This window comes from Acanthochromis polyacanthus, chromosome 6 (assembly GCF_021347895.1).
Source record: "Acanthochromis polyacanthus isolate Apoly-LR-REF ecotype Palm Island chromosome 6, KAUST_Apoly_ChrSc, whole genome shotgun sequence".
Classification (NCBI taxonomy): Eukaryota; Metazoa; Chordata; class Actinopteri; family Pomacentridae; genus Acanthochromis; species Acanthochromis polyacanthus.
This window is the reverse complement of record NC_067118.1, coordinates 42,251,081-42,269,982: the sequence shown is the minus strand read 5'-3', so window position 1 is coordinate 42,269,982 and position 18,902 is coordinate 42,251,081. Positions and strand designations below refer to the sequence as shown.

Sequence of the window (18,902 nt, the reverse complement as noted above, 5' to 3'; positions counted from 1 at the left end):
GCATAATACATCCCAGTGATAATGAGATTATCATTGTTATTCACCCTTCACTGTTTTTAAGGATAACTGTGTAGGATTTAGAGTGATCTATTAGCAGAAATGGAATACAGTATCCATAATTACAGTTTGATTTGGACATAATGAAACCATAATTCATCATCGGGTAAATTGTGCAGTTCACCGCATGATGAATTACTTGTCATTATGAATGGTGTTTTTGTTTGCTTAGACGGAGCTCTGCATATTTAGACAGGGTGGTCCGTTTCCACAGAGCCCATCACGTTGCACTGTCATGTTTCTGCAGCAGCCCCAGAGCACATCAACCAAACACTGCTGCCACAGAATGTCTCACATTTTTCCATTGAATTATGTGCAGGAGACTTCATAGATGCCACTAAATCCTACACACTAGGTGTTTAATGCTGGTAATTATTAATATCTGCATGTGAACAGCACCATCATAAAGGTCTATTATCTACAATGTGACTGAGCTAATATTTATCGATACACAAAAGCTTCTTAACAACTCCAGTGAACTCTAATGAATACAGATTACAATTAAAGCTGCAAGCAGCGTTGGACATGTCCTCACATTCTCTCTGGTCAGCGAATCCACACACATGGAGTGTATTTTGGCCAATAGATGTCATCAGGCTTGAACTGTGATCACACATGTAAAATTTCAGGGAGATTGGGGCATGTACAGGCTAGTTATAGAGCATTTCCTTCCATCCACCAGGTAGCACAATGACTATGACTGTATACCAGCATGTGAATTTAATCAGGGCAGGACTCTGATCATACATGTTAACTTTGATGCAGATTGGAGCATGTTCAGAAGAGTTACACAGCATTTCCTGTTCCAAGGCAAATTCCAGGGGCCGCCATTTCCACACCCTAAAACTTATGCAGAGCATCAGGATGGTCTGTTGCATATACTGACCAAATTTGACATCTCTGGGACTTACATCCAATGAGTTATTAATCTCCAAAAATATACAGCAAATTCAAAATGGCCGACTTCCTGTTGGGTTTACAGCATGGCCATGATTTTTTCATGTGTCCGGATTTGATGCTTATGCCTACAAAATATTGTAGCTGTAGACCAAACTTTTTTTTGAATTAGGCTAGTAACAACAATTTGCTATTTTACAGGGCGCACTATGGAGCCATTTTGGCACACACATGCTCAACTCCCATAAAATATAAAATTTTTCACCAGTCCTGATATGTATGCCAAATCTGACACATTTTGCAGTTTGATAACGTTGCCAAAAAATGCAATTTCATTGGTTGACAATGACATTACTATCATAATTCCTTGCATTACAACAGGGTCCTCGGCACCGTAGTGCCTTGGACAGTCGGTGCCCTTGCACCGCCTGTCCTCGGCACCATCAGTGCTTGGACCCTAATAAACCCTAAGGTTTCAATAGGTTCCGAGGCACTGCGATGCCTTGGACAGTTGGTGCCCTTGCACCGCCTGTCCAAGGCACCATCAGTGCTTGGACCGTAAAAAGACAAAACATGCAAGTTAGTAACATTAACATTAAAGGTTAGTATATGGAAAAACTTGCTGTACAATACCATAAACAAAACACTTCTCATTTTAAAATGTATATAAATATTAAATGTACTACAGGTCAATATACAGTATTGACACCTTTTGATAGCGCTATATAAATAGTCTAATAGGTAAGATGCACCTCAAAATTTGATCTTATATCTCTATGAAAGCAAATTTTAAAAAAAAAGATTTCTTTCGATGCCTTGTGGAAAATGGTCTTTGAGCAATTTTATAATACACGTTTCTCTCACCCTATCCAAGTTATTTTGTGTTTTTTCAATTTGCTTAAATGACCACTGCATTACATGTATTGACGCCGTGAACTACTTTGACCTGTAGGGGGCAGCACCTGTTTTTCACCAGACATACAGGAAGTCGATCAGCTTCCGACTTCCTCCTTCTGCTGAAGAGCAAGTCAAAGCTGCTGTTGCAATGGCAAAGCTAATTCTGCTGTGGCTCAAATGTGTTATTTTTTGGGCCACGATCGAGGCTGTGTTTGAGGATCAAGTAGGAAAATTTGACTGGTAAGTGGAATCCGGGGAACGATTAAATGTGCTTGTTGTTTACGGCCGTGTTTTAATGTGGCAAAGCTAATGCTAACACCTGTCACAGCAACTAGCTGCGGCTCGGTGTGTTTGGGGGTGGACTTTATGTGACAGAATAGGCCAAAAATATTTTAAAAAATCATTCAGAAAATCTTGTTTTATATTTAGATTTCTTTTTTCAGATGCTCCTGGGATGTTTATAGTGTACACATTTGTCATTAGGGAACAAATGGTCCCGTTAACTCATTGACTTAACATGATAGAAACTAATTTCAAAGCATTTGGAAATCACTGAAACCAATCTGATTGTTACTAGTGCACTCTCTATGAACATTTTCTGCTTTTTAATTTACACTGTGTGTCATGACACTGTGGTTTATTACCTGGAGTAATGCCAGCAGTGGATTAGCCACAGTTATATGACCTTCTTGTTTGTTTAATTTTGCTTTTTAAAGTTTATCTTGAACATTTCAATATAAAAGAAAGCAACAACAAAAGACAATGAATAAGTTGCTCAAAAAGAAGCAGGAAGAAGTCAAAGCTTAGCGAATCCCACCCCTTCTCCATGCACCATGATATCAAATCTATTCGTTCTGCTTCTTCAAATTACGACCATTTATAAACAATAATAATGACAATAATAATGTACATGATTTAGAATAAATATACTCCAATATGTCAGTTTACATTCACACAAAGGGACATAACAACAGCAAAACACAGCAGAAACAAGACCTAGCTAATAATACACATAAATAAATAAAGAAAACAAATTATTAAAGAATCAATAATTATTAACAGTAACCTGTGCACACGCAGTGACTGTCACACCCCTACTTCATCCCTGTATTCTGTGAAAATGTCGTCTTTGTATTTAGTTTTAAACTGCTGCATGTTTGGCTGTTGTTTTATCTCCTCACCCCCACTGTTCCAGAGTTTTACCCCACAGACTGAAATACAGAATCTTTTTCTGTTTGCATGGATTTTGTTTATTTTAAAGTTCTATTCACCTCTTGAATGATACCCCCCTTCTCAATCCCTAACAATCTCTGTAAAGTTTGTGGTGACATGTTATTTCTGAATGCTTGTTCTCTGTCTCGTGTTTCACAGGAGGCAGCAATATGTAGGCAAGGTTCGCTTTTCTCATTTCGACACACACGTGCAGTCATCCAAAAAGGTGCTGGTGGCAACAGAGAGGAATGTTTTTGCTGCGCTCAATACCAGGACCGGAGAGCTTTGTGAGTATTTGGTTTGTCTGAAAGATGACACACCTGTCAGCTGCCAGATTTTATTCACTTACAAAATGGCCCCAAAAACCATGCTCAAAAACCAGACACTCTTTATCACACTGCTTTGCCAATAACGCACCCTTCCACGCTCACCACTGCCATCTCTATAAATCGGTGAGGTGGCCATCCCTTTATAACCAGCGGGTTCACCACTGGTTTCATTTTGTTGAAAAGTCAATTGTGGGCAATATACCTCCCTACCTGTCCTCTCTTCTCACTTCGCCCATAATTCATATCATATTAGGTCAAAGCTCATCCATCATCCCCAGTACTTCCACTGTTTTTGACAGGTCAAAGGTTCTTTATTGTCATATCATTCCACATTTGCACATGCAACAAAACGAAATTGGACCCTGGTCCTGGTTTCAGCCATAAGACTATATAAAACACTTTCATCAAAGACAATATAAGTATAAAGAGACACACTAATATATACACTACAACATAAATAGATGTGCAATGAACGTGCAATGACGTAACTCATGTGGCTTTACTTCAGCTAACAACTGGAACTCTTTACAAAACACCCTCAAACTTTCATGTCTGATCCCACTCTCCACCTTCAAGCTGCACCTCCAACAGATTGTAGTTGACTGTTGCTTCTGCTGATCACTTTGGACTGTTTATATATATTAGACCCTCCAGAAAAACGCGGACAAAAATCCTTGATTATGCGGGCTAAAATCCTTGATTATGTGAATAAATATGCGTTTTTTTTTGCCATTTTATGCTGGGAAATTGCGGAAAGTTGCAAAGTATGCGAATAGTTGTGAAATATGCAAAAATATGCGCGATTCACCTGCCGTCTGGACGAGGAGGGATGTGTCCTCTAATCAGACACTGGGTCTGCTGTGGGGTTACTGGACTGACAGCCTGTGCTTTGGGGGGGGGTGGAGCTCACAGCAGCACCTGCTGCTGGTTGAAAACAGTAACTGCAGAATGATCCCAGTTTTCCTGTCAGTCTCCAAAACGACAGAAAAGTCGCTAAATTTGTGGCTAGTCGCTTTTGACAAAAAAAGTCGTTAGGACGCTTTGGAAAGTCGCTAGATTTAGTGAGAAAGTCGTTAAGTTGGCAACACTGGCGCCACGCTCTACATCAGCTCGTGCTTCTAGTGTGTGTGTGAATGAACTGATGACGTCAGGCCGGGCGTCACATAAAAACTCACAACTCCATTTATATTGGTTATAGTTTTCTCATTTTATGCGGAAATTGTGAAATCAAGCGGGACCCGCATATTTCTCCTTTTTCTTCGTGGAAATGTGAGATTCTTGCGGGAATTATGCGCTGTTTTGCGGGGATTATGCGGCCTTTTGGGAAATAATTGACCCCCGCATAATCAGCGGCATTTTGGTGATTAATGCGGGAATTCATGCGATCGCATAATCGCATTTTTCTGGAGGGTCTAATATATGTATACTTACACACACTTTCTACACCTCACACACATTTTCTTTCCACTCACATGCATAAGTTCCCATGCTTCTTACTTGTTTACTTTTGTTCTCTGTTACGTTTATATGTCTGTTTGTGTCTGTAGTTTACATGTGTACTGGTTCCTGCTGGTCAGCTCATGCTTGCAAATGAGAACTGGTTCTCTAACATTTTTACCTTGTAAAAAAAAAAAAAAAAAAAATTTCTGCTTCTTCAATGTGTGTTACAGTCTGGCGACATGTGGATAAAAGTGGCTCAGAGGGAAACATCGATGCTCTTCTGCAACATGGACAAGGTGATTTTTTTTTTTTTTTGCTGTTGAGCTCAAACAGTTTTTGTTCCTTCTCCTAAAGTTCATAACTCATGAACCTGTGTTCTCCTCCCAGATGCCGTGCTCGTGGTCGGTAATGGCCGCTTGCTGCGCTCCTGGGAGATCAGCGTTGGCGGTTTGAACTGGGAAGTTGTGCTCGACTCTGGCAGGTAATTATCTCCATAACCTGCACTGGTTACACTTAAAAAATATGTTTGTTTTGGTAAAGTATTAACTGCTTTTGTTCTGTTTTTTAGTTTCCAGTCAGCATGCTTAGTTGGACAGCAGGACATGGTGAAACATGTGGCTGTTCTGAAGAAAACTGCCATCTCTGTCCACTATCTGTCTAACGGACATCAGAAATGGATTGAGAATCTACCGGAAACGTAAGCTGCCGTGGTTTAATGTTAATGGATCAACTATAAAAGCCGCTTTCTATGTATTACTCTTAGTGTCTGTTTCCCAAAGCAACATCTGTCCCCAAAAATTAGATAATTTGCTCTTTAATGCTTTTGTAGAAAGAGGCATTATTATCATAATGCTGGTATGGACTAACTTTCTAAAATGTTAATAATATTCTCTGTTTTTGTGTCTCCAGTGAAACCGTAGATTACCAGGCTGTATATTCTGATGGAAATGGTGAAGTCTATGTGCTGGGAGTTGTTCCTCATTCCCACATTGCTATTGTTGTTTATAGTTTGGAGGACGGAGAGATAATCAAGCAGGTAAACGTGATTCTAATGTCAGAAAATGCGTAAATGCTGTGTACAATATATTTTTTGATATTACTTGAAGAAAACATAACTTAAATGTTGTAAATACACTTTGTTTCTGAGTTCTTTCCTGGTGATGTTCTCAGATGTCGGTGGAGGCTCCGTGGCTGTCCAACATTCAGGCCAGCTGTGTGGTTGTCGGTCAGGGGATGCTGACGTGTGTCGACTCTGCAGCTATGTCTTTCTACATGCTGGACTTACGCCTACAGCTACAGATGACTCAGGTTCCCCTGCAGGTATGAAGCTAAAATCAAACCACGTTTTTTTCTTTCTACTGTCTGAAATAACCTTATTTTCTGCTCTATTCCAGTTCGGTCTCAATTCCTCACTTTTAGCGTTATACCTTTTTTCCCCGATCTGTAATAATATAAACAAGGGCGTCAGTTTGTTTTTAAAAGTGGAGGGGATGGAGACCACAGCTGTCAGATGGAAATGCACACCCTGGGTGGCATGCTGGGTAATCGGGAACACCGGGGATATCCCCGGTGGGCCGCTTTATTGTTGGGCCGCTCCAGTCATAAAATAATAATAATAATGATAATGCTTTAAATCATGGGTCTCAAACTTGCGGGCCAACTGCGGCCCGTGGGACGATATTTTGTGGCCCTCTACTTGAGATCAAAGTTTAGCATTGGTGCGGCACGCCTGCTTTTCTCATATGCTTCCGTGTCGTTGGTAAGACAGCACTTTGAGAAAATGTCGAAGAATGGCGGCAAAATGCCACAAGCTGGGCTCAAACAAACAACCACCGAACCAAAGGCGGAGGCTCAACCTGTAGAGCTATCGGAACATACAGGTAGAGGCGTCTGTGGGCCGCTATAGCACTAATTCTCCCGGGCCGAAATTTTGCCCCTGCATGCCTCTGGTCGGAGCTTCCACTTGGCACGGGCGCAAATTTAGCATCTGCACGTTTTTTTTTTAACCTCAGGAAGGTGTGCTGCGTGTCTGTGCAACTCTCGGCCGAGTGCGGATGGTGCGTTCAGGAGCGTCGGAATTTTCTATACTACTGAAAATAACTGGGTTTACAACGGCTTACATGTGAAGAATTTGAATGTGTTGGAGACAAAATGACCCCTGACAAAAAGTGGGGGGGACACATCCCCACCGTTCCCCCCTAAACTGACGCCTATGAATACAAACAATTCACTATTTTCACTCCAATTCCCACCGCTCGCTACATATTTAGGTCACGTGATTCGGGATCCGTACATAACATACACATGCAGAACACACGCCTGCAGCAGAGAGAGCGCATCCTTTCCCCCAGTGCTGGTTTGTGCATATTCAGTGAGATAAGATAGACTTTATTGATCTCACAAAGGAGAAATTTCCCGTTACAGAGCTCTTAGGAACAAACAGAGGGGTGCAAAAAGTCACGAAAGGTGCAAGTACAAGATAATAAAGATTGTAAGAAATATGTACCCCGGAACCTTTGCAAGCTCTGGTTTCTAGTAGGACCAGTCAGAGTGGGACCCAGATTATTATATAGCTGTTATTATTGCTATATAGTTTGTCTATGTGTACTAAACAAATTAACAATCTCCACTTGATTTAGAATCAACTGGAACACAAAAACACAGATAATTATTATTTTTTTAACATCATTGTAAATAACTTCAGGTTATACTGTTGTGTTGTCTTGTTCCAGTCTCTAGCCCTTGAAGCAGACCCGGGCTTCCATCCGGTTCTGTTGTCACATCAGCCCAACCCAGCACGTCAGCCGCTGTCAGAGTTCTTCCTTCAGCTCGGGCCCGATCACTACCAGCTTCTTCAACTTAACAACGGTCAGATAGCTGCAATGAGGGATTTCAAACCGGTACGTTTCCATCTCTTTATGCTGTACTTTTGATGTGCGTGGCTGAGATTAACTTGAGTTTATTTGTTTGTTCTGGTTCTACAGTTACTGTACTGCATGACTCTCTTGATACAAGATCGGGCTTGAAATGTGAGGCAGATAACCATCTGTCTGTGCTACGATCCAAGCTCTGGGGGGGGTGGCTGGATGTAACAAAAATAACCAGAATGTTGTTGATTTAGGTGAAGGGATTTGTTGCTTAGTGGTGAATGGAACATAAAAGTGACAAAAATGAACATAAGGCTGGTGAGTGTTGCTAAATCAAAGAACAGAACAGAACAAAACGAAGGTTAACAGAGTTCCCAAATTATCTAAACCAAAACAAAGCAACTGAACTCTCTAGCCAAACATAAGTACAACAGCAACACCCACCACCAGTAACAAAAACTAATACAAAGTGCCAAAACGAGCTCAACAAAACAGACGCCTCACACTCACTGGTTACACAGTTCACAAAGACTCAAAACTCAAATGGCTTCTTCACTAAGCCCATACTGTGTGTAGCACCCAGCAACCCAACCACACGTACCTACAGACCAAAACACATCAGAATGCAAACCAATGATCACACACTGAGGCACCAGGGCAGACTGGTCACAAATACCAGCCGCCACGACTACTGACGTGGCGACAGATATATAGTCTGCAGGTGTGGTGATGGCTGCATCTGGGTGGATAGAGGTGGAGGGGAGCTGGAGGGTGGCCCAATCAGGGAGGTCGGAAGGCGGGGAGAACAGGACTACAGTGCAGGTCGTCAGCTCTGGTGTCATTGGCTGGAATGGCTGGCAGCTGGGGTTCCAGAGACTCTGGAACAACCATAGCTGAACCCACACATGTAATTCTCCCCCCACCAAGGCCCAACAGGACATCGCCCCAGAAACCAGACGGCACACCAACGCCAGTAACAGTCTGTCTCTACAATTCTACAATTTCATTTAGAGGACGCTTTTGTCCAAATCGACGTACAACACAAGCAAGAAGTCAGACATAAGGAAAAACCTGTAGTAAGTGCAAAAAGTGCTTCAAGTCTGATTGGTCAAAGGTGTTGCCATCAAGTTACAGAAGAAGTGCCAACCCCCCCCCCCCCCTTTCAACTTTGTCAGCGCGAAATAAGTGCTGGGTTTTGGACCACCTGACTTATTCTACCCCTAAGGTGGACTCACATTAAGTACGATTAAGTCTCTTGATAAAATATTTGCTGCAATGGGCAAATGAGTGGGTAATGTCCATATAGGATGTTTAAAGGCAGTCTGGGCATCTGTAAGGCCGAAGTCACCATTTTTTACTTCTGAAATGTCAGAATATGAACTTATTTTTCTGCCACAACATGTATTGTTTTTAGGTGTGTCATTGAGATATTAAGAAACGTCTTCATTTCTAGGCCCTGCTGGTTTCATTTGCGACCACTGGAGAGAAGACTGTGGCTGCCGTCATGTCGCCCAAGAATAAAACTGTGAGTAAATGTGAAGCCGAGCGTTCTTTGCCTTCCGGACCGGTGTTTTCTTCAAGCACCTTCTTTAATGTTTGTGCTCGGCCTTCCAGCCCTTCTGACAGTATCAGGTTTCCATAGCAACGACCCGCTGTGTCTCCACATGTCCATCCAGGGCTGGTCTACGTCGCTAATGATGGGTGACCAGCGTGGATGTGAACCGTGTGGTGACTTGTTGGGGAGGTGTTTGGTACCGTCTGTATCGTTCTGGAAGAAGTCCCTTCAACTCTTTTTGAGAGAGTCTTTGTTAGTCAGATCCCTAAAGCGACATGGATTCCACTGACGCATTTGGTTGCCCTAGCGTGTTGTAGCTGCTTTAGATTTCTCCTTGCTTGTAAAATTGTGATGTGCGAATTTTTCCAAAAGTAAATTCTTGTACATTTACGTCTTGTAAACCTCACTGAAGTTTGTTTTTCTCATAAATCAGCAGTATTATGTCAGAGAAAATTTCGTCTATTATGTTTTAGAATTGGATTTCAGGGAATATCTGAGGGCGTTTTTTTTTGTACATTTCTGACTTTAATATCAGAACATGTCAGAGCTTTATTCTCATCAATTTACCGCCTCAATCTCAGAGAAGAGCAACATTTTTTTTCCCCTGAATTTTGGCGTTTATCTTAGGAGATGTTTTTGTTTCATACATTTATGACTTTCATCTCAGAATAAAGTTTTTATTCTTGTAAATTTACATTTTTAATCTCAGAATGTCCTGTTTTTTTCTTAGAGAACATTCAAGTGTTTTCTTGGAAATTTGCAAGTTTAAAGTCAGAGAATATCCAAATTCTTTTTAAAATTATTGTTTTAATCTCAGAGAATAGTCTCTTTCTTTGTCATAAACTCGGACTCGTCGTTGCCAAGTTTAGTCGTGCTTTTTGGTAAACGATGTAGTTTAAATGCTGATTTAGTTTTCTATGAATGAGGGCCATGTGAGCACTTTATTTTTTATAGAGTGACCTGAAATGACTCATTTGTGAATTAGTGTTTTCTAAATAAAATAAAATAGAATTGAATTAAAAATAATGAGCCCTTAAAAGTGGATTTTGGCCCCACGGAGCTGCAGAAAGACTGGTGAAGACTGGGTTTGCTTTAGGTTGTGTAAAATTTAACAAGTGAGTTCTTTCTAGAAACATTGTTGCACTTTATGGCTCTAATACTGATTATGTAAGCCTGTTATTGTGTATTCTGATTAAAATGCAACATTTTTCTTTAGATTTTTACCTCATTTTTAGCTACATTATCTAGATTTTTTTTAAATTTATGTAAATGATACATTTTTATTCATTCCGTATTACGCTGATGCATTGATCCTTCATTAAGTTACTGTAACTGACTGATTTTTATTTATTTTCCACCGCTCAGGCTTACAGCGTTAACCTCTTCAGTGCTGAAACCGGACGCAGACTCCTCGATACGACGCTCATTGTTAATGTGGATCCTAACGGTGGGAAGCCGCAGAAGGTGAGTGTGTTGTTGTTGTTGTTTTGTCCTCTGTGATTGGATGGTTGGTTAAGCAGTTACTGACTCAACACTGCTTCCAGAGCAGTAGAGGAGAATCTAAGGACTTTTATTCCGTCTTTCAGCTCTATGTGCAGGCGTTCTTGAAGAAGGATGACTCTGTGGGCTACAGGGCCATGGTGCAGACAGAAGACCACACGCTCACGTTCATACAGCAGCCAGGTAGGAAGGCAGGAAGGGATGCTCGTTCAGTCTGCAGTACTGCTATTAAGGTGGTAGTCTACCCTAATTTATTAAACAACTTATTTTGTTATCACTTCTAAACAATGCAACCAATCAACACAAAACTTGGCACAAAGAAAGATAGATTTAGTAGAAGCATTTTACATTTAGCTAAAGTCTGCCACATTTTATAGTTTCCATAGCAACAGATTTGGCGAGAAAAATCTTGTGGAACAAAAATCTTCAGAAGGAAAACAGCTATCAGCACCAAATTTGGTGTGCTGACTCCTGATGTCATTATGTATGTTTTAAGTAGACAATTTGTCCTGTTTTTGTATACTTGAATGTTGAATGATAACCATGAAAAGAGTCCTTTTTTCTAACTGGTGACAGTCTGTGGCCTCAGTCCGACGGTCAGACAGAAACGGCAAGAGAACTTCTAATACCGTTTTCAAAGCTTACTGCGATAAACCAGTCGGACCTGAGTTGTTCTACTTTTAAACAGATTCTAAGTAAAACAATGACATCATATAAACCATCTGACCACATTCTAACCAGAGATTTCACATTCCAGCCTTCAGAACGTCCATATGCTTCATCTAATCTCCCCCCCCCCGTTATTCAGGATTTATTTATTTTACTGGGGCATTGCAAGTTAATCAACATTGTATTCTATGGAATCAATGCATTGTAAATTAAATGCACTGACATTACAGAACACAGAATTAAAGGTATTTTTTTATTTCTAAAGACGTAGAACAATAATATAGACGAGGACATTTATTCTACAAAACCTTAACCTTAACATACTACTCTAAACTGACAAAAAATAAAGCCGCAAGTCCTGAAGAAGGAATATCTTTGTTGGCTTTTTTGTAGTAATGAACATTGAATCTACTGTCATTTTGTCAGTGAGGTTAATAATACGTAATTTGTTAAAAGGCTAATCTAGACTAAAACTAGACTAAAACCTTTTGAGTTTTCGTCGACTAAAACTGGACTAAAACTATCACTTATAGAAATGACAAAATTGTGACTAAATAGAATAAAGATTTCATCCAAAAGACTAAAACTAAGACTAAATCTAAATTGGCTGCCGAAAACAACACTGACTACCACCTGTTAGCTGAAGTGTTTGTGTTCATGACTTCAGTGTCTTTCATTTCTACCACTTGGGGGCGCCAAAGTCGGAACAATTTAAAATCCTCCTCATTGCTATCCATCCATCCATCCATCCTCTATACACCGCTTTTATCCTCCCTCATTGCTATTAAACTAATAAAATAATAGATTGTTCTTTTGTTGTTTTGTCTCATTTTTGGAATATTCTGTCTAGTTTTTGTTGGGTTTTTTTTGTCTTTTTTTGATCTGATTTTTGTCATTTTGATCATAAATTACTGTATCATTCAGTTCCATATAGCTGTGACTAAATGTTGTGTTCATTTGTAGACACTTTGTGATCTGGTTGTTGTAATGTGGTTATTTATTTATAGGTTATTATGCTGTTATTTTACTGGTCTGGCAAACTGGAGATCAAACTGGGCTGAATGTGGAACCTGGACTAGAATTAGTTGGACTCCTCTGATGTACAGGGGTCACATGTGGTCGACTGTAGAGAATCAGTAGGTTAAACTTTCGATGGAAGTAAAGCGCCCATTAGTCTGTTGTGTTTATTGTTGGGATACGGTGCATAGAAACCAGCGAGCCAGGCTGAGCCTCATGATAACATTCTGGTATATCTCACCTCTTAATCATCATAAACGCTGCCAACATCTGACCGCTGAGCGGAGCACAGCGGGGGAAAACTGTCGTATTGTAATGAATGGAAAGCGTCAACACAAACTGCACACTGTCACAGGGTGTGGAAAGTAAATGATTGATCACAGAACAATAATGAGTCTCTCCTTCCAGGGCGTGTCATGTGGACAAGAGAGGAGGCCCTGTCAGACGTGGTGACGATGGAAATGGTGGATCTGCCCCTGACTGGAACGCAGGCCGAGCTGGAGGGAGAGTTCGGCAAAAAGGCCGGTAAATGTCAAACCCAAATTCTCGTTGAAAGTGTCCCGGTCGTAATCCACGCAGCTCAGCTCGGCTTCTTTCTGGTTTTAACGGACGACACCACGTCTCCCCTGTTCTCCCTCCACTGGCTCCTTGTCTGTTTAGGTTTTACTGATCACTTTTAAAGCTCTCCCGGGCCCCTGCCTATGTTTACAAATTTTTCTTATATTTCGGCATTAAAACTTTAATCTCAAATCTGACATTTTTCCACAGAAAATTTGTGTTTTTTTTAATGACTTTATTCTGTAAATATTACTGCTTTTTTGTGTAAAATTTACCCAATTTCTCATAATAATTCATAAAATTAGATATTTATTTGTGGATTTAATTTGTTTTTCTTGTAAAATTTCTAATTGGATATTTTTTGTGGTAATTTTTAGAAAGTTTTATTCAAATTTTTCTCAACTTTTCTCAACTATTCTATAAATTACAGGTTTTTCTCCTCATGAAGTGGCTCTAAATCTTCATTTCTGCCCAGAGAATTGTCTTTTAGGAGCATCTTAGGATTTAAAATCTCTTCCTGTAGCCTTTTAGACATGTTAACCCGTACATCCCTGCAGCAGCCTTAGATCCTCCTGGTCCTTCCTTCTCCATAAGGACCCCTCGGCTTTGGAACGACCTGCCTGAGGAGATAAAGCTCACCCAATCAGTGACTTCATTTAAATCACTTCTTTAAACCTGCTTACAGACTCGCCTTCCAGTAAAGTTCTCTTTTATGTGTCTTTTGTCAGTGTGTTCTACTTTGTGAATGTTCTTCTGAAAGGTGCTACACAAATAGTTATGACTATATTTGTATCTGTTGTGTATTTTAGCTGTTATTTCTAGCCTTGGGTTTTCTCCCTCCTGCTGTAGAAACTTAACATAGCTGTTTTATACCAGGGTTTTTGGTCAAGCTTGTTGCAGAATTTCTCCGTTTGTTCTCCACTAACTTAGAGCTGATCGGTGAATCTGTGATCTGTTGATTTGTCTTTCATCCTGGATTTATTCATCAAAGCTGATTTTAGGTTGATTTACTCGCTTTCTGTTAGTTTCACTTTCTTTTGTTTTTGTTCACATTTTATTGCTGCGTATGGATCCAGCCATTCAAGGTAACAAACTTCTCTGCTCTTCTCATTGAAGCCTCATTGCTTTTCTGAAGGTGAATGTCCTCTTCTGTGCACTGAAAAATGCTTCTTAACCTCCTCTGCGCTGTTCTGTTAGTCGGCCCTGAGCATCACTTTGAGAATAGCTCCTACATGTGTTAGAAAGCTGACACTGATGGACCTACGACGTGAATCCGACCCGCTGAAAGTCACTGAGCGGTGTGTGTTCTCTCGCTGTGATCCGTCCAGACGGGCTGATGTCCATGGTGATGAAGAGGCTCTCCTCTCAGCTCATCCTGCTGCAGGCCTGGATCGCCCATCTATGGAAGCTCTTCTACGACGCCCGCAAACCCCGCAGTCAAGTGAAGAATGACATCACCATCGAGAACCTGTCCAGGGACGAGTTTAACTTGCAGAAGATGATGGTTATGGTTACAGCGTCTGGGAAGGTAGGAGGCTAGAGCGTGTGTGGTCGCCTGGATTCAGTTTGTGTTGTCTGAGGTCAGCCATGCCTGAAGCGAAATTAAACTCTAATAAACAAACATTTCACTTTTTTTTTTTTTTGTTCAGCTCTTTGGGATTGACAGTAAGACGGGCGGTATTTTGTGGAGGCACTACCTGGACAACGTCCCGCCTAATGCAGCTTTTAAACTGATGGTGCAACGGACGACTGCACACTTCCCTCATCCCCCACAGTGCACGCTGCTCATCAAAGACAAGGTATCATCCAACGGTTGCCTGGAAAATCCAGACTGACTTTATTTATGTATTAATATAAGTACAAATAAAGGCAGTCTGGCGTTGTGATGACAGGAGACGATTTCAAAAAGGAGGGGCTAACGAATGCAGCTTGAACGAGAAAGAACCAATCAGCGTAACACGGATGTGACGCACAAACAAATCGACCTTGAAGTCCATGTAGTCCAAACAACAATGGCATGCAGCCGAGAAAGCGTCGCGGTGAACGATTACTGCCGTTTTTGTCACAAAAATCAGCGAATACATGGGGTACTCTCAAGTACAACACTTATTTTTGAAAAGGCTACGCAACAAAAACTCCTTAGAACGATTAGCGGTGTTAGGAATAACTTTGTTAATGTTTGTGTTTGGTTACGGGAGGTGCGCAGGTGTTTTATGGGTAATCCAGGCCCTGAAGATGGCGCAGCATTAACTCCCGCCTCCCGTGCTATGATTGGTCGTACCAAACTGCACCGGGAGGGAAACGCGATTCAATTCGCCCAATGCCAAACTGACTCTCCTTTATCTCCTAACATGGAGATAGGAGATTACATAGAGATTCAGTTTGGATTTTCCAAGCTAATCCAACGGTAGATTCTGGGCTCTGTGTAGAAAGAGTTTCAGGTCTGGTGTCGGTTTGATCACGTGTGGGCAGCAAACATCAATAAAGCACCACCAGTGTTAGGTTTTATTCAGCATTTCTTGTGTGAAACAGCTGCTACTTCTCACAGGAAGCAGTCGTGTTCACTGTAGATCAGAGGTGTCAAAGTCATATTAGTTCAGAGGAATTCATCCCAGTTTGATCTCCAGTGATCCAGACCAGTAAAATCAGAGCATAGTAACTTATAAATAACTCAGAGTTTTGCTTTGGTTTAGGTTCAGAAAAGTACGTTCTGAAAATCTTCACATTTAATGAATTTTCTTTTTACAAAACATTATGAATAGTCGGAATTTTTTTTAAAGAAAAATGAATTCAGTTTCATCAACATTCATCCTCAGTTTATCATTTCCACATTGCAGCTTTCAGATCACAGAGTGTCTACAAAGGAACACAACATTTAGTCACCTGGAGCTGAACCATGGAGGATTTTACTGCATGATCAAAATGACAAAAGTCAGGCAAAAACAAGACAAAATATTACAAAAATGGGATTCAAAATGACAAAAATAAGATAATCGACACAACACAAAACAAGAAAGGAGACAAAAAATTCAACAAAAAAAACTGAGAAAGCGACAAAAAATGCACAAACGAAATGAAAAAAATGACAGAAATGAGAAACAAAGCAACAAAAAGTAGACAAACGACACAAACGAGACATAAAAAAAGCACAAAACAACTTAGTCGATACACAAAACGACGAATAAAACAAAATGACAAAAATTAAACTAAAAACACAATTGAGACAAAAAGGAAACGTAACGACAAAAACCAGAAACAAAATGAGAAAACCAGACAAAAACGCAACAAAAACAAGACAGAAAATTACAAAACTGAGACACAAAATGACAAATGAACAAAGAACAATCTAGTATTTTACTTTCCGATCCAAACAACTTGTCATGGTCTAGAAATGATTTTAAATTTATAGTTTTACTAATTTACAATCTGCAGTTAATGTCTTCTCTGTAATTTTTCCACTCTGAGGGCCGGATTGGACCCTCTGGAGGACCACTTTTGGCCCACGGGCCTCATGTTGGACACCCCTGCTCTAGAAGTTCCTAACACTTATTTTTCCATCCACCTTGTATGTGTTCTGTCTTTAGGACACAGGCCTGGCTACGCTACACGTGTTTAACCCCATCTTTGGAAAGAAAAGTCACGTGACGCCGCCTGCTCTGCCTCAGCCGGTCCTTCAGTCCCTCATGCTGCCTCTCATGGACCAGGATTACGCAAAGGTCCTGCTTCTCATTGATGACCACTACAAGGTCTGTGGAAAACCAGATTAATGTTGTTTAAAGCCGTTTCTCTCACTGCTCAGCTGCTCTTTCTTCCTTTATTTCTTTCATTTACGTCGTCGCATATTTGTACAGCACAAACCGTATCCTGAACAATAATCGTCTTTGCTTCGATGACATAATTCCCACCCAGCTTCTAAACACCACACTTTTCAGGTGTCTGCCTTTCCTTCTACGAAGAACGTCCTGCAGCAGCTCCAGGAGATGGCCGCCTCCATCTTCTTCTATCTGGTCGATTCCAGTCAGGGGAGACTTTCTGGTTACAGACTGAGAACGGTAAGGGAAACTTTAAGCTTTAAACTGCCATGAAAAGATGCTCGACTCACAGACGTGATGGAAGAATTAATCTGGGTGATTCTGTGCTCTCAGGATTTATCAACCGAGCAGATCTGGGAGGTGGTCATTCCTCCAGAGGTACAGAGGATTGTCTCCGTCAAAGGGAAAAGGCCCAACGAGCATGTGCACTCCCAGGGCAGAGTGATGGGGGATCGGAGCGTCCTCTACAAGGTACAGTAACATCATCCAAAACATGAGAAAGGTTTAACCATATCATTGCTGCTGGGTTTGGTTGGTTACGGCTCGTCGTTCCCACTTCAGTCAGACAGACGGACTCGCTGCCCGACTGCTGCTGTAAACTGAAAAGTCATCGTTCCATGGAATGCTGTAGCTCTGCTCTCTGTTTTCCCAGTGATTCATGTTCCCCCTCACCCACCGCTCTCAGTGAATCAGAATTATTGTTTTTCCTTCTAAAGTCTTTCAATCCTGACTGTATAGTTTTGTAATCTAGACATTTGTCATTGTACGCCTACACTCCTATCAGTCCTGGGAGCAGAAAGGAAGTTAAAAGGAAACAGGAGAAAAAACAAAGCTGAATTTCTGTATGTCCAAAGTTTGACAATTAGGTGAAAAATTAAGCAGCTATTAAATGAAGTGATGCTGCAAAGTTAAAACAGAACCTCTGTCTTCTGAATCATAACAGTGACTATAAGCAGTCTACAGACTGCTTTACCCAAAACACTATGTATTTAACATGTTTGGCAAATAGCATATGGGTCAATATATAATTGTGGAACTGGATTTAAAACACTTCCTGGAGAGGTCTTTCTGTAACGGGGAACTTAGTGGAAAGAGATTTAATTTGTTATTTTCCATTTAAAATGTGATATGTTGCCCAAAAAAAAACTGTCACGATTATCTCAACTTAAAGGCATTAGAGGAGATTTAATTTCCTACGACTTTGAACGTAGCATGCGCACATACAACCTCTCCCTCACCCCCCTCTAACCTCCCCCCTCTCAACATTTACGAAGAAACGCCCCCCCTCCAGAAACTTGCGTAGGACTCGTGAAGTTGTCTTTTACGGCTGGGTCCCCCTGGATCTTTATCTGCCATTATGTAAAAAAAGATGAGCAAAACAAGTCTCCAGCTAACTACGAAGCTATACCAAAGCAACACATACAGAAAACACGTAAGTCCAAGGCGTACGTAATCTACGTAACTAGGCCTGAGCCGGAAGATTTTTGATTGACAGGAAAGGGAGCAAACCAAACGCCTCGGTCCGAGCGCGTCGATTGGCTGATGTTTTTCAGGTCCTGACATGTGTCAAGTAAGATGCAGATGTTGAGGTCTCAGAGAGGACTCAGGCTCGTTACAGCCCTAAGGTAACAAAGGTTTTGAAGCAGACAAATAAAGATCTTAAGAAGAAACATTATAAGTTAACCATATGATTGTGCTTGCTAAAATACATATATATTTTTTGAAGTGTTGATTTGATTGAAGTAATGACTCAGATGATTTATTATGTTCAGATTGAGAAGAATGATTTAAGAAATGATTCTGTGTGAAGTAATCCTTGGTTAGGCTCTGTGTGTGCGTACAGGCCTCATAGGTTTGTGTGTCCAGGCCTTAAGAAAGCAGAAGTGAGAATGGCAGAAGTCCCCTTAGAAATGAGGAACTTGGAGTTTCCACAGGATGACAGGATGGGCTGAGGCCTATTTGCAGAACATTGTCATAGCAACTGAGTGTGTGTTAAATGTATTTGCTGTAAAACACATGATTCTATGCAACTGTTGTGTGTGTAACAGGAAAAAGGTTGAGTCTTAAGACCTATGAGTCAAGGGTATGGGCG

The 18,902-nt window shown here is 40.9% G+C and overlaps 1 protein-coding gene across 2 annotated transcripts in view; it reads left to right on the top strand.

Annotated features, from left to right (window-relative positions):
* Window positions 1–1,941: 1,941 nt before the first annotated feature.
* emc1 (ER membrane protein complex subunit 1) overlaps window positions 1,942–18,902 on the top strand; it is a 28,201-nt gene continuing 11,240 nt past the window's right edge. The window contains exons 1-18 of one of the 2 annotated variants that reach the window (XM_022198785.2): window positions 1,942–2,091; window positions 3,223–3,350; window positions 5,063–5,128; window positions 5,220–5,313; window positions 5,401–5,529; window positions 5,742–5,868; window positions 6,003–6,152; window positions 7,565–7,732; window positions 9,153–9,224; window positions 10,620–10,718; window positions 10,841–10,937; window positions 12,849–12,965; window positions 14,075–14,083; window positions 14,327–14,526; window positions 14,648–14,797; window positions 16,583–16,744; window positions 16,931–17,050; window positions 17,144–17,281. In XM_022198785.2, the coding sequence (XP_022054477.2) occupies window positions 2,000–2,091; window positions 3,223–3,350; window positions 5,063–5,128; window positions 5,220–5,313; window positions 5,401–5,529; window positions 5,742–5,868; window positions 6,003–6,152; window positions 7,565–7,732; window positions 9,153–9,224; window positions 10,620–10,718; window positions 10,841–10,937; window positions 12,849–12,965; window positions 14,075–14,083; window positions 14,327–14,526; window positions 14,648–14,797; window positions 16,583–16,744; window positions 16,931–17,050; window positions 17,144–17,281 (2,118 nt within the window). In that variant the 5' untranslated portion in view covers window positions 1,942–1,999. The remainder of the gene's footprint in view (window positions 2,092–3,222; window positions 3,351–5,062; window positions 5,129–5,219; window positions 5,314–5,400; window positions 5,530–5,741; window positions 5,869–6,002; window positions 6,153–7,564; window positions 7,733–9,152; window positions 9,225–10,619; window positions 10,719–10,840; window positions 10,938–12,848; window positions 12,966–14,074; window positions 14,084–14,326; window positions 14,527–14,647; window positions 14,798–16,582; window positions 16,745–16,930; window positions 17,051–17,143; window positions 17,282–18,902) is intronic. The other variant, XM_022198786.2, reaches the window with a different exon arrangement.